General features: G+C 42.7%; 2 protein-coding genes across 3 annotated transcripts; both read right to left on the bottom strand.

Annotated features, from left to right (window-relative positions):
- Positions 1–183: 183 nt before the first annotated feature.
- On the bottom strand, positions 184–4,587 carry gcat (glycine C-acetyltransferase). Its single transcript, XM_028987553.1, has 9 exons — positions 4,269–4,587; positions 3,696–3,826; positions 3,477–3,578; positions 3,198–3,344; positions 1,550–1,704; positions 1,206–1,288; positions 934–1,105; positions 657–778; positions 184–584 (listed from the first exon to the last, which is right to left on the bottom strand). Exons 1-9 carry the CDS (start codon positions 4,486–4,488, stop codon positions 433–435), a joined length of 1,284 nt encoding a protein of 427 aa, XP_028843386.1. The 5' UTR covers positions 4,489–4,587; the 3' UTR covers positions 184–432.
- A 458-nt stretch (positions 4,588–5,045) lies between these two features.
- tom1 (target of myb1 membrane trafficking protein) lies at positions 5,046–11,470 on the bottom strand. 2 transcript variants are annotated; one of them, XM_028987551.1, is made up of 16 exons: positions 11,333–11,470; positions 10,172–10,256; positions 10,013–10,091; positions 9,518–9,661; positions 8,897–9,022; positions 8,574–8,696; positions 8,366–8,482; positions 7,919–8,052; positions 7,754–7,793; positions 7,530–7,662; positions 7,408–7,444; positions 7,002–7,077; positions 6,670–6,738; positions 6,165–6,224; positions 5,872–5,911; positions 5,046–5,788 (listed from the first exon to the last, which is right to left on the bottom strand). In XM_028987551.1, the coding sequence occupies exons 1-16, from the start codon at positions 11,382–11,384 to the stop codon at positions 5,697–5,699; spliced, it is 1,407 nt and encodes a 468-aa protein (XP_028843384.1). In that variant the 5' UTR covers positions 11,385–11,470; the 3' UTR covers positions 5,046–5,696. The 2 variants fall into 2 exon arrangements, with proteins under 2 accessions (XP_028843384.1, XP_028843385.1); XM_028987552.1 differs by lacking the exon at positions 6,670–6,738.
- Positions 11,471–14,777: the final 3,307 nt, after the last annotated feature.

Below are 14,777 nucleotides of genomic sequence, written 5' to 3'. Positions count from 1 at the left end.
GATCAGGAAAAAAAATGTAAACAAAATGCTCCAGCCACACTACTTAACAAGTAAATGTAATTTTCTGCCCACCTTACACCGTCTAGATTTTATAGTATTTTTCTTTTTACTTCATTAGTTTGAGTTGACAGTGACAAAACTGAACCTGGCCATGAGTGAGTGCAAAAAAAAAGTAGTCAAGAGTTTAATACAAGTATATTTATTTAAGCATATAAAGAGCAATCTTTGGCCTTTGGCATACTAATCTGTTTCTTTTCGCACCTAAATGCTGACCTAATTCTGGGGCAAAATTCGACCTTAAAAATCTCTCTTATGTTGCAGCTAATTCCATTTAACAGGAACTGCATTAAGCGCCATGTCCTCATCTGTAACAGTTTTTCAGCTCCTTTTTGCCAGCGTAACAATGATGCAATAGTGTATGCGAGTGCAACATTAAGAGATAACACCATGTTTCCGGCCGGTCTGTATGAAGGCATCTACGCAGTGATCAATGTCCTGGTCTGTATGAGCTGCTGAGATCTGAACCCGAATTCGGGCTTTACCCTTGGGAACCACAGGATAAGAGAATCCGATCACATACACACCTGAAACACAGAACATCGAGAAGTCAGTAAAATAAGATTCATTTTCAGGGTCTTCACTTGCACTTTTCTCACCAAAATTCAGCATGTCGTCAGCCATCAGGGAAGCAAGTTGTGCATCTCCAAGCATCACAGGGCAGATTGGATGGGCTGCCCCGGAGATAGTGAACCCAGCCTGGGTCATGGCATTTCTAAACCTGGGGAAGGATTTAAGGCAGTTCATCAGCACAGCATGTAAAAGACCTGAGAATGACCACAGAAGCAAGGTCGATTTCATTATACATATCAGAAGAAGTCTAAACAAAGAGCTTATCACGTTCGGTCCCAAAGTCAACAGCGTTCTTAGTCCTACCTCATGGTCTTGGCTGCCATGCTCTGAGCAATCTCATTGGATGCCAAGAGGAGCTCCACAGCACGAGTAGCAGAGCCCACAACAGGAGGGGGCAGAGAGTTTGAGAAGAGGTAGGGACGGGACCGTTGCCTCAGAAGCTCGATTAAAGGCTTTGGGCCAACTGTGTAACCGCCTGACAAGAATAAAAATAAATAAATAAATGCTTGCTTGTTTTTATTTTTCCTCTTAATAAAATTTCTTCTGAATTTCAAAAAAAGAACTCACACACCTACCTGCTGCCCCTCCCAGGGCTTTTCCCAGTGTTGAGTTGACAATTTGAACTCTGTCCATCACTCCCAGCAGTTCATCAGTACCTCTGCACATGGATATTAATAACGGTCAAAGATTAGTGTTACATGCAATGTATTGCACAGTTTTTAAGATGCTCCAGCCATATTTATACGTTCCTTTTTGAGCTGGTATAACCTCATGGGTCAAAAACAAACAAAATCTCTATTCTCCATTTCTTCTCATTGTATAGTCTCTTTACAAGTAGAACGGCAGCCAGGGACGGGGTTTAGTTTGGGTGAAAGTCTTCCCTCCTCACTGTCCTGTTTCCATCTCTGTCCTGTCTCACCTTCCTCGAGCTCCCAGGAAGCCAGTGGCGTGGCACTCATCAATGAAGACCATGGCACCATACTTCTCTGCCAGGTCACAGATGCCCTGGAGCGGAGCTATGTCACCATCCATGGAGAACACACCATCTGTGACAACCAGCCGCAGACGTGAAGACTGTAGATAATGAAATATTTTTTATGTATTACCCGTAAGAAGGCATTCTACGGTATTCACAGATATCTGATAGTTTCCACTGCTAACTAGCTATTTTATGTCCCCGGGTTAGCTGATAAATTAGTTTAGTGCTGTCTGTCTCATTGTCGTCTGCATGTTTTTTGTTAACTGTTACTCTTGCACTGCCTGTGTCCCCTGTTTGCACCTTATGTAGCCCAGTTTGTCTGTGTCGCACATGTGCACTTTATGTCAGTATGTGACCTTGTTTAATTGTCCAAATATTACATGTAGCACCAGGTTCCGTAGAAACGTTATTTCGTTTAACTATGTACCGTCTAACATGTACTGGCAATGACAATAAAGCTCAACTTTGACTCCCAAAAGTGGAGGTAAAATATTCCCGTTGTAAACATAATTCTCACCCCCTAACCCCAGACCTCATCCCGCCCTTACCTCTGGAACCAGAACACTGTCTTCCTTCACTCTGCTCTCTGAATCGGACGTGTCTAAACTTCTCCAGTCTAGTCACCCAACCACCTGCTCCCTGGATCCAATCCCCTCACACCTCCTTCAGTCCATACAGCCCACCATAGTATCTGCTCTGACACACGTCTTAAACTCCTCACTCACAACAGGAACATTTCCCACTGCTTTCATTGCTCCCCTGCTCAAAAAACCCACATTAAAACCTGTCTGTATTGGATAGCTACCACCCACTACCTTCCTTTTCTTTCAAAAATTCTTGAAAGGGCAGTCCTGGCTCAACTTTCTTAATTTCTCCACGAGCATGAGCTTCTCGACCCTTTTCAGTCTGGTTTCAGGAAAGGACATTCAACTGAAACCTCCCTCCTTGCAATGATGGATGACCTTCGTGCTTGATCTATCTGCTGCTTTAATCATGAAATTCTTCTCACCACACTCTCAGATGTAGGAGTTATAGGAACCGTACTAAATTGGTTCACCTCTTATCTTCACAACAGGTGTTTCAAGGTATCATGGGAGGTGAGACATCGGTCCTCACAGGGGTTCCACAAGGCTCAGTCCTTGGCCCCCCTTCTATTCTCAATATACACTTGCTACAGATCATCCAATCACATGGCTTCTCTTATCACTCTTACACTGATGACACCCAGCTCTATTTGTCTTTCCCACCAGAAGATGCCACTATTGCGACAAAAATCTCGGCCTGTCTCTCAGACATATCGGCATGGATGTCTGAGCGATACCTCCAACTCAACCTATCCAAAACCGAGATTCTGATCTTTCCGTGCAACAACTCCCCTCAGCAAAACCTCTCAATTCAAATTGGCTCGCTACTGTTAACACCCACGGCATCTGCAAAAAGCCTTGGAGTTTGGATTGACGACAAACTGAGTCTGAACCATCACGTTGCTGCGATCTCCAGATCCCGCAGGTTCACTCTCTACAACATTCACAATATTAGGCCTTTTGTTTCACAATGGGCTACGCAGCTGGGATGGCAGGCTGGTTACCTCGGCCTCCTTCAGCTTGTCCTCCAAGTCATTCAGGTCCATGTGTTTGTAACGGAACCTCTTTGCCCGGCACAGTCTAATTCCATCAATGATGGACGCGTGGTTGAGTTCGTCTGAGAGAACTGCATCATCAGGACCCAGCAGAACCTGGGGGATGAGACACATGGACTATGTATTCACTTATGTAAAAAAAAAAAAAAAAAAGTTACTCTTCTTAAAAACTGTGTTGTAAAATGTGAAGTGGACAGGGTGGACCAAAGCAATAAGAGAGTTGGGGACCTCAAACAAGCCAGCATTGGCGTCGAAGCAGCTGGCATAGAGAATACAGTCCTCTCGCTCATGGAACTTTGCTAGTTTCTGCTCCAAGTCCTTGTGAATGTCCTACACAGACAGACAACAAATGAAATATCATGTTTTTAGTCAATAGAGGTTTGCAGCTTTTTTGCTCCAGTCTCCCTTTATCTGTATTTTAAAACTGCTGCAGGATTGACAGCATACCTGGGTTCCACAGATGAACCTCACCGAACTCAGGCCGGCTCCATACATCTTCAAGGCATCAACACCGGCCTGAACCACCTCTGGGTGACTGGACAGGCCGAGGTAGTTGTTGGCGCAAAAATTCAATATGTCTGAATGAAAGAGGAGAAGGGGAAAGCTAAAGTAGGATCCGGAAGAGAGCTGAAGCGAATATGCTGACCGAGCGCCATGACAATGGCGACTTCATCAGCAACAACTGAGGAAGAACAGGTCGGGCAGGAGACCCCCAAAAAAGGTACAAAGCACATGTTATACAACAAACGCATGCAGTGCAAAGAAGAATAGTTGTCCGGAGGTATAGAGGCCAGGAAGGCAGAACTAAAGAGTTTTATCAGGAGTGTGGCTTTACATTTGCAGCATTTATCAGACGCCCTTATCCAGAGCGACTTACAATCAGTAGTTACAGGGACAGCCCCTCCCTGGAGCAATTTAGGATTAAGTGTCTTGCTCAGGGACACAATGGTAGTAAGTGGGATTTGAACCTGGGTCTTCTGGTTCATTGGCGAGTGTGTTACCCACTAGGCTACTACTCACCGCCGCGGCTGCCGTCCACGTGGATGTGCGCTCCCTGCTTGGACTTGATCACCCTCTCCCCCTTCCAGGTGCCCGCAGCCCTGATGGCGGCGAGCTCGTTCTCCAGCACCGACCGCGCCTGAGCCGCGGCAGCGTAGCCCCGACTCGCCTTCGCGGTCCGGGCAGGGAAGGCAGCCCTCAGCGGGCCGCCGGCCCGGGTTACGGCCGCTCTCAGCGCCATGTTTCCTCTGTAATTTTGCAACTGTCACAAGTTCCCAACGCAGGCGAGCTTGAACGCACGGGGCGTGGCCTTGTCCAGGCGCCCGACGTAACGTCCAGGGGCGGGACGGAGCCGACCAATCAAAGGCGTCGGCGGTGGCCCGCTGGCCAATGACAAGTAGAATCCTGACACACGTTCCTCCAGACACGTAAAGCGACGCGACGAAGTACCGCGTGTACCGCATGGTGGAGGCAAAGAGCCGCAGGAGGAAACGATCCGCACACACTGAACTGTAATGCTGTCAAAAATGCCATATTGTGTTTATTCTTCTACAACTACAATCTCATTTATTATGAAATTGCAAATGCTCTTACTTGTTTTGGGAAGATTCAAATTAAATCTGAAGAATCTGCATATTGACCACTTTTAATATTATTTTGTACGAAAAATAAACATACAAAGCATATTTTATGATGCATAGTAACTTATCGTCATTAAATCACAAATATAAAAATGTGTTAATGGGCAAAAGGTCTATATAAATATACAAAAAGACAAAAACACTCTTGAGCAGCCCCTGATCTCAACATTTTAATAGTTTCATGGCATGTTACTCCACCCTATAGCATATTTCAAGTACTTCATTCAAATCAGTTTTGCCCTCGTATGAGAGTAATACATAAGTCTACAACAGGCTAACCTACCGAACATACCAATAGGCTAAACTCAACACTTTATTATAATACAACTTATGTTATTACTGAAATATCAAATCATAAATAAGTTGTCCATTCATCTCTCTGCAGGGTTCATGGACATATCTCCCCTAATTGCAACATACAAAACGAAGTAGCATTTCTCTTTCACCAACTTTTCCTTCAGTTACGGAAGAATCATGAAAGTGTTTTAAAGTGTATTGAGCAAAATAAGAGAATACAAAAACCAGACCTCTGTAACTATGAACCTCTTGAAACCACAAAAATTAATAGTGCAGCCAGCAGTAAGTCGTATTTTAAAAACCCTTGTGCTCAGTATTAATAACAGCATTAATATAAACCCACTGTAGAAAAAAAGGTCTAAAAAGAGTGCATTTGCACAGTGAAAGTGCTTCTGTGCACTATGGGAAACTGACCTATTACACGCAGAAGTAGCTTTAGTAGTTTGACATCACAGCCAGTTTAGTGCGGCTGGGCTAAAGGATCAGCTGTGGAAGGGAGGGGAACTGAACATCAGTAGTTTGACTTGGGATCTCGGGATGATGCCTTGACAGATGGGAGGCGCTCAGCGGCTTTTGCCCTCTCTGCCAGGAATTTGTCAAATTCTGGAATGGAGTGGAAAGAAGAAGAAAGTCAAAAACACGACTATTGGCCCTGTTCATTAAAAGTAAAAAAAAATAAAAAATACCTTCACTTGTCACTCCTTCGGCATTTCCCAGGTCATCCTCCTGTTCATTAAAGAATGCAATTTTCAATTCATCTATGTAGTCAGTTTTTTCACCAGAGAATTTTTGTCATTCAGTACATATAAAGGGTATAAAATACTCAAAAATTTACAAATGATTCTACTTCCAACAAACAAACAAACTATCTCTAGAAGCTGAAATGACATTTACATGAGCAAAGTCTACGAGTGGATTTTTGCCTGTAGGCAAAAACATCAAACTTCACAGATACTCATGCCGAATGGCAGAGGCATACCTCATCAACCTCCAGCCATTTCTCAATGTCATCCATCACGTGGTCCTGGTTCAGAGGAACCTGAGAGAAATTAGAGAGTGATGCACAACAAAATTGGAAACCCCACAAAAAAAGGACACAGAGGCCAAATGTTGCATTTCAGTTCAGTGAGAGATAAGTCCCATAAAGTACCGCAGCATTTAGATCATCAAATGCCACCCAAAACACACTGAATGCAATGATGCTGAAGAAGAAGAAAAAATAAAAAAATAAAAAAACCTCATTCAATATATGCACAAGCCCAAAACACCAGACAACCAGCACACGTTCTGTCAAAGTACAGCTCACAAAAGCAATCAAGCAATCAGAAAAGCAAATGAACACCATGGGAGCGGAGATGTTCATTCAGCTGGAAGAAAGAAAAACACCAAAGTCAGCAAATGAGCATCAAGGTTAGAGGCAGAGCAGCTCACTGGAACGGAAGCAGCAAATTAGGCCGCAGTCATTACCAGCCAGCCAGACCCACCATTCCTTTTTCCTTCATCCATTCAAGCTGGGGGGAGGAGCTGAGTGGGCTGGAGTCTGGGCTGTCGTCCTTTACATTTAAAATATGCATCACATGGGATGAGGTTAGGCAGGGATGCATGAGTGGCATGCAGACATTAAACACAGAATTAACAAAGCTAAATAAATAAAAAAAAAGTCTATTCAGAAAACTTACAGAACATTGTATTTTAACAAATGCATGTTGTAAAGAACACTGAGCCTAGCACACAATAATAAAAAAAAAAAAGACACACAAATGTAAAAAAAAAAAAAAAAAAAAAAAAAAGCAGTAGTTACTTTAGAAACACTAACCGTTCTTGCACTGTACTGCCTTTGATCAGAAGCACGGGCAAGGCCCTCCTCACTGCCAGCTTTTTCCAGGAGATCACTGCAAGACACATTCGGTCACATGACTGAGCATCGGGCAGCTGAATAAGAATATCACTGCGGTCACGGATGTCCAGCCCTTCTGCAATTAGTCTGTAATTTGTGGCATAGATACTACTATTTGGTTTCCATTTACAGCACAGGGCTTTATTAATCATAACCACAAATAGAACCTGAGAAACGTAAGCTCAACAGGAGCATTTATCCTAATTTACACACAGTCTGCATTCCAGCAGTATTCTTCCATGTCTACATCTGTGCTCAATATTTTATCTGTGAAAAAGTAGAAGTGGAGTCTTTGGAATGAATTCTGAGGTGTGACGGCCTCTACCTTTTTAGTTCTGCATGGTTCTCAGAGTCTTGCGTACCTGCAGCGGACCAGACAGACAGGTTCCAGTGACGAGAAAAGTGTGCATGTGCTTCACTTTAACATAAAAAAAAAAAAAGTCTTACTCAGACCAGCCATCTGATTAGACAAACTGCCGATTGCCGACTGTCTGAGAGGTGAACACTGGCTGGTAATCTCTGCCGGGCTGAGGGGCTTGGAATCAGTGCTGAGGTCTATGAGGTTGGCACAGGTTGGACTCTGGCATTTCAAGACATACAAAAAGCTCAGTCGAGTCGCTAGATGGCGATTGCATGTTTTACTGAGGACAAGCAAGTATTAGACAAATCACCTGCAGCGTGGAATTCGATGCTTTCAGTTGCCGCTCGAACCTACAGAAGGGGGAAGAAGAGCCTTTCTGAACACAAGGGGAGCGTAAGGGCATCACTTAGCAGCGTGGCTGAGCTAACGCCATCCGCATGCGAGAAAGTGGCCTTCCGAAGACGCTGCGGCAGACCTGTGGTATCGAGTGAAGGTGGTGTTGATTTCGTCATTGGCCGCCAACAGCTCCCCTATCAGCTTCTCCTCACTCAGGCTGGGAATCACCTTGACGAGACGATTTTGCACATCCTTACACGTCGTGTACAACTGCTACTGGCGAGATGAAAGGCAGACATAATAGTTACAACATAATAAGCATGTAGCAACAGAGACTATTCCCTTCTAGCCACAATAGTCATATATCTCCTACCTTTATCAACAAACCATTTACTTTCAATATGCTTTTCTCCATTAATTATTATGTTTTCCCCATTAACGTTAAAAGGGCTTTCATATGAAATGAATAAAAGGTGTGTGTCAGAGTTCTCAAAATGAAGAAATTAAAGAATATTTCCTGCTGTGACACGGCCACAAGCCAAATGTGTGGTGAATACAGAAAAGCTTTCTTGGAAGGAGAATTGACCTGTAGCAGCTCTTTGTCTGTCGACTGAGTGGAACTCGGATCCAGCTGATTCATCATGTCTGACATCACTGTCAGGTTCCCCCTGATGGACCACAGGTCCAACCTCAACTGCTTCATCTGAGACAGAAGTTACCATCGGATATATATATTCCGATAAGTATATTCTAAACAAATACATTGCCTAATACAATGGCTGGCCATATGTAACCTGGTCGGGTGAGAGTGTGAATGGACCGTCCACGTTCTGAGGGGGCACAGGTTGCCGAGGGGTAGGAGAGGCAGGTGTGGAAGACCCGGTAACAGGAGAGGAACACTGGCTCTCTGGAATACTCTGTGGATGAGATTTGAAAAACAATAGCAGCAGTTCCTTAGCAATGATTGCCCTGTAAAGTTGACTTTTTATTTTGTTTAATAAAAAGTTACAGTTTTGTGTAAACTATTAGAGATTCTGTGTTGCCAGATTGGGGGCACTGCAGCTTTCACAAAAAACATTCCACAGGCAACTCATAAGCTAATCAAGTAATGTCACACCCGGATTGGAGTGTGGATGGGTGAAAAGTTGTTCATGGGGAACTCCAAGCCTTTCCTTCTGAGGTCTTCATACACAGAGACCACGCCTGTCAGAGCTGGCGAGCTGCGGAATGCGTCGGCCCACGCCTAAAAAGCAGACGTAGGATCAGACGACAGGTACACACCCAAGCAACTATCGGTCTTAAAAAAACAGAGTATCGCAGCATGAACGAACATTAAAATGTCAAAAACTGTGTACTAGTGCTTTATTTTAATCAGCATGTGTGTTAGTATTACTACTCGTTTATCTTACATTATGTGGAGCTGACAACATCTATAGCACACAGGAACTGTCTAAGTTAACATTGGATAAGAAACAAGTGTAATATGACGTATGTGGAAAAACATTGTTGTGCTGTTAATTGGATAATTTCATTGCATATTTTTCTTTTAGTTTTGATTGAGTAATTGCATTTGATTTTTCTTTCATTTTTCTGCACAATGTCTCATTGCTACAATGACAATAAAGATAAAGAGATAAGTAGTTTTTAAAATGTACTACTGAATGAATTCACAGACAGCATAATAAAATCTACGCAATTTACATAATAAAACTATACAACTCTAAAACATAACACAAACCTGTATGAGGGTTAATACTCGGTCCTGCACGATCAGTGGAGGGTTGTTCAGAATAGCTTTGACCAGAACCCCTTCCACAAACTCCCGGGTTGAAACGAGAACATGGAACCTGTGACCACAGTTCTTTACACAAGCCTCTAGTACCTGGAACCCAGGAAGGGAAAAAGATCTATAAAAAAAAACACTACCATTCAAAAATTTAGGGTCCTTGTTTTTTGGGATGGGAAACACTTGTTAGGTGCATAAAAAAATCTATACCAGACATTGTTCATGTCATAAATGACTCGTAAACGCTGGAAATTTCTGGGATACATGTAGAGTGGAATAGTTGTATTAGATGTATTCTGTATCTTAGAGAGAACTCACTAACATTTTTTCTGGAACCTAGAAGACCTCAAGCATGGGGATATTTAAAACGGCTGATGTCAGTAAGACTTTTACTAAATAATGCTTTTTCAGCATTCTGAAAATATTCATTTTAACAGAAACACTCACAGTCAGTGCCAGCATGACCTCTTTAAAGTCCCGATTTCCCACAATCTTCCTTTTTATTGCCCTGACTGCGTCTTTAGGTCTGCAACAAAAAATGCATTGTAAACAGTGGATACAAGCAACGCTCATTGTGCAGGCCAGTGGCATTGCGTGGTGACGTACCCATCCTCCGTCTCATTGACTATGTCACAGATCTCCATATTGAGGGCCCAGTCTTCTGACTGCAGAGCGGCGCTCGTGGCATGCTCTACAAACAAACCACAGCACAGACAAATTCATCAGCTAGTTTTAAATTCTGTCTACTGTCTGCAAACTGAGTGAATTTCATATCATTGGAAACAGTGAGCACATTTAACAACTGCACAATACAGTCTGGAAGAAAAAAAAAACAAACTTATGACTGACAGACATTTATTAAGTTGTTACAGACACACCCCAAGGACACCGAGCATGTCTCAGTGTTTATGTAACAACACGGGCGTCAAGAGTGCAAACAGAGCATTCTGCTGTTCTGCATGTTGCTGGGGCCGACGGGCAGGTCACTGCACTGCAGTTCCAGCGCACGAAATCACTCGCTGCTTATTAACAGCCATCTCTCTCGCTCGGCCCCTGGATTCATGTCAGCTGATCAGCTGGCAGCTGATGCCGCCTTGGCGCTTAGGCAAATTATTTTGGCCATTTGAAATGCCACCCGACCGAGGGGTAAAGTGTTCAGTGTGGAAGTGGGGGTCTGCTTCAGCAAAACTGAACACTTTCACACAGCAGAAACAGTGGCAAGACGCATGTAGAACTGTCCCGATCCATGGTCTTTTATTTTTTTTAAATCCTAATAAACAAAAATGTAAGTTATTGTGACGTAGATTAAAATATTAAAATGATAGAATCCCCTTCTTAACTTTCGAATTAGGTCAGATCCCGTCTGTGTATAGGAAGTGAGATGCTAGTCTTCGCCCACTGCAGACAAAAAACAGCACCAATCTGGCCAATCACAAGGCTGGAATTACCTGCTTTCAACCCGCCTCTGTAATGTGATTGGCTGGAAGATGTGCCAATACCGACTTAATCGTTTACTGCTCTGTCAATCTTAATAAATTAATTAAACGGCAAGTTTTATAGTGCTATGAACAATTTACGATGCACTCGAGCCAACCACGCCATTGCCTTAGCTGAGAAACAATAACATTTTTTATTAACGATTGTTTTAAGCGCTTTCAAGCAACAGCTGGCTGCAAACCAAACGGGCTGCTGAGTTTAGGCGGACCAGACTGGTTACCAAGCGTAGGTCCGGGTCGTGTAAAGTGTGTGTAAAGATGCTACGGTTACCTATTCGCTGGCCCACCGGGGTGGAAAACGGACTCCCTATTAAAAAGTCCATCCCGCTGCTCGTCCTAACGCCCGCAGCCCTTATTGAGGATCCTGAGTGGCTTCATGCGGCAAGCGAGTCAACTTAGCCCCGGTGACGTCATCTGTTAAAGGGACACGCCGATCCTACGCAACAAGTTCATGACATTTATACTACACGTATGTGTTTATCCCCTTCCACCACATATTCATATTCACGTATTTAGTTGTTCGTATTTTATGTTTTTTTTTTTCATCTGTCTCATTTTTGTAAAATTTTTCATCATCATAATATTAACAGTTAACGTCTGAACTAAATAAATACAGAAAAGTCTTAAGGAAGTAATTGTTGCAGCCAACAAAAAGTTTGTATAAACTATAGTTTATATAAACTAATTCAGAATTGATTAAGTATATTAAAAAAAAAAGCTAAAATTATATGCATACACGATCTCTTTCCTATAATTACCCCCAACCTTCTCTTTACTAATATCCTGATTTCTGTGTAGATTAAAAACTGTAAAGTATTGAATCCAAGGTGTAAAAACAGGCAATATGACTGTTATTACACACATCTGCCACACTAGGACGCTGTTTAACTTCCATTGTATAGAAGCAAGCTTGCAAGAGTATTTCACTGTAAAATTGTAAAGTCAACAGAACAACTTGTGCTTTTTAAATGAAACGCATGCACGAAAAGCAAATGAAGTAAGAAGGTTGCATAGTCATTGGACTGAACCACGGAGTGATCTTTCTGAGGGGCTCATAGAGCAGTTAATTTCAGGATTTTGCCATTAAATGCCAGGGATGCGTCACAATGAGTCATAGTCTGTGTATGTGTGTTTCGCATTTAGGTCTTAGTGAGGACCCACTGTCCTTCTAAAGACAGGAAAAGGTGTGCAGTTTTTTAACCATCCTAATATATTTCATGCAGCTCATGGAGCTTTTTTAATTTGAAGTTAGGGCAGTGGTGGCCTAGCGGTTAAGGAAGTGGCCCCGCAATCAGAAGGTTGCCGGTTCGATTCCCGATCTGCCAAGGTGCCACTGAGATGCCACTGAGCAAAGCACCGTCCCCACACACTGCTCCCCGGGCGCCTGTCATGGCGGCCCACTGCTCACTCAGGGTGATGGGTTAAATGCAGAGGACACATTTCACTGTGTGCACTGTTTGCTGTGCTGCTGTGTATCACAAGTGACAATCACTTCACTTTCACTTCACTTTCACTTTTAGCATAAGAAGGGTACCATAATAATAACAGTCTATCACAGGCACAGACACACACACTGAAGCCTGCATCTTTACTGAGGTCAATGATTCATACAGTTATAAAGTACACCAGATATACCAATCAACTGAAAGCCTGATCATTACTAATAAAGTGAAGTTAAAGTCATGCTACCACTACCCCCCCTTAATAAAAGGCAAAGTAACTTAACTAAAATCATGAGCCAGTGGCTTGATCGTAGGTCATTTAGAGTTGAACAAACAGAGCAGACGACTACTCTCATTTTAAACTCGCTGAGCACATTTTACTGGCAAATCCATTCAGCTTAATTCTATTTCACATGCATGAAGCTGTTTGCAAGGAGCAATGCAAATAGGTTTAGTGCTCTGTGCCATCACAGTGGTCCTACTGACAGTTGAACCCAAAGGATGGTGACAAAAACAAGACAAAGTGCCACACCAGGTGACCATGGGTCGATGGAGATGTCTCAGGTGTGACATCAGGATGCGTGTGATGCCGACACACAGACACCACAAGAGCATTTCCCTGCCTGAAGAACATCGACAGTGACCTGCCACAGCTCCTCAGCTCTGTGCTTATTATACACCTTTTTGTATAGTACATTTTACAATGATTTCACATTTCACATTAATGACCATTCGTAAAATCCCTACAAGCTGGTGTAAATCTTAAAAACTTTGTACAGCTAACACCTTTCTATGGATTAGGATCTAATTTTCCATTAAGAAAAGACAGTGAATCTACATAAAAAATTTCACACTGCTGTTCCTGACTCAGTGCTCCCAGTTGTTAAAATCTGTAATGTGTAGACAGCAGTAGCTGTAATGTGTAGCTGTATTGTGTGGACAGCAAGGACAGAGTCTTGTGATTTTTAAGTTTTATGCTCTAAAGAATTTAAGACTTTTTTTGTTAGTTCTCAAATTGGCAGATGAAAAATGCATGTTAATTACAGACCATATTTAAAACTGTATATATATTTTAAAAATAATTTGCAAACAGAGCACTCATCAATTCAGGTGTTTGAACATGTCACTATTTACAGTACATCCATGATTTTATTGGCAACTATTGCTCATTTTTATTCTTTTTCATTATAAATTTGAATGTAGAATGTTATGCTCCCCATTATAAAGAAACGAGGCTATGAAGAAGGAACGTAAAAATATAAAAGAACACACACAATCAGACTATACTGTATGTGAAAAACTCTTGATGCCCTCAGTACACACACACATGCCCAGAACAGGATATGAAAAAGATTTCATTTGTCTGATCATCTGAAATCTTTGCCACTATAGCCTGTTAATAAAAAGATGCACACGGCCGATACAACACATCAGATATTACATGAGAATGCTGCACTGCACCGACACACCGACTTTCAGATCAGGTAGACTGTCAGGTAGAGTTTATGTCTGAGAAAATAGGCGGCTTTTCTTTATAGACTAAGGGAAATATTTGCTTTGAATAATTATGGAGAGGCGTCTTCAGTGACGCATGAAGCTCTTAATCTGTCACTGTTAGTCTCGCACTGTGAAATCAATTTGTTAGTAAAAACTCACCTTGTCCTGGAGTGTTTAACCCATACCACTGTTATTTTAGGATGTGGTTTTTCACAGCAAATAATTTTTTTTTTCATTGCTGCATATTTTTGCAATATAGAACATTATTGTGTAGTGCAAGAAGGTGTGACGGTTGAGAATTAAGTACTTGATCCCAGATACGTAGAAAGTCTGTTCCACTCTATGCTACTGCAGTGTTGATGATTGATCCAAAGCCCTGGAGTAAGGGCTAGACGTGGGATCAAAGAGTGCAGGACAAGTCAATATTCTTCACAGTAGTTCCTGTTGTGGACTGCATGGTGGCACGGCAGTTAGCGTTGTGGACTCACACCTTCAAGGTTGTGAGCAAGAGTTTCGTCTCGGACTGTTTCCGTCCTGTCCATGAGCACTAGGTGATCTGGCGATCCTGGCTGAGTTGACGTAGGTGTGAGTGTCAGTGAATGGTGTGTGTTTGTGCACACCCTGTGGTGGACCGGAGCCCCACCCTGGGTGAGTCCCTACTCTGCTCGGTGTCCCGGGATGGGCTCTGGCAGCCGTGACCCTGAGTGTTTATGGAAAGTGAGTGAGTGTCTGAATTCCTGTAGACCAATAAATATTGTGATGCTTGTAATATATATC

This window comes from Denticeps clupeoides, chromosome 7 (genome assembly GCF_900700375.1).
Source record: "Denticeps clupeoides chromosome 7, fDenClu1.1, whole genome shotgun sequence".
NCBI lineage: Eukaryota > Metazoa > Chordata > Actinopteri > Clupeiformes > Denticipitidae > Denticeps > Denticeps clupeoides.
This window is presented reverse-complemented; position numbering and strand designations above follow the sequence as displayed.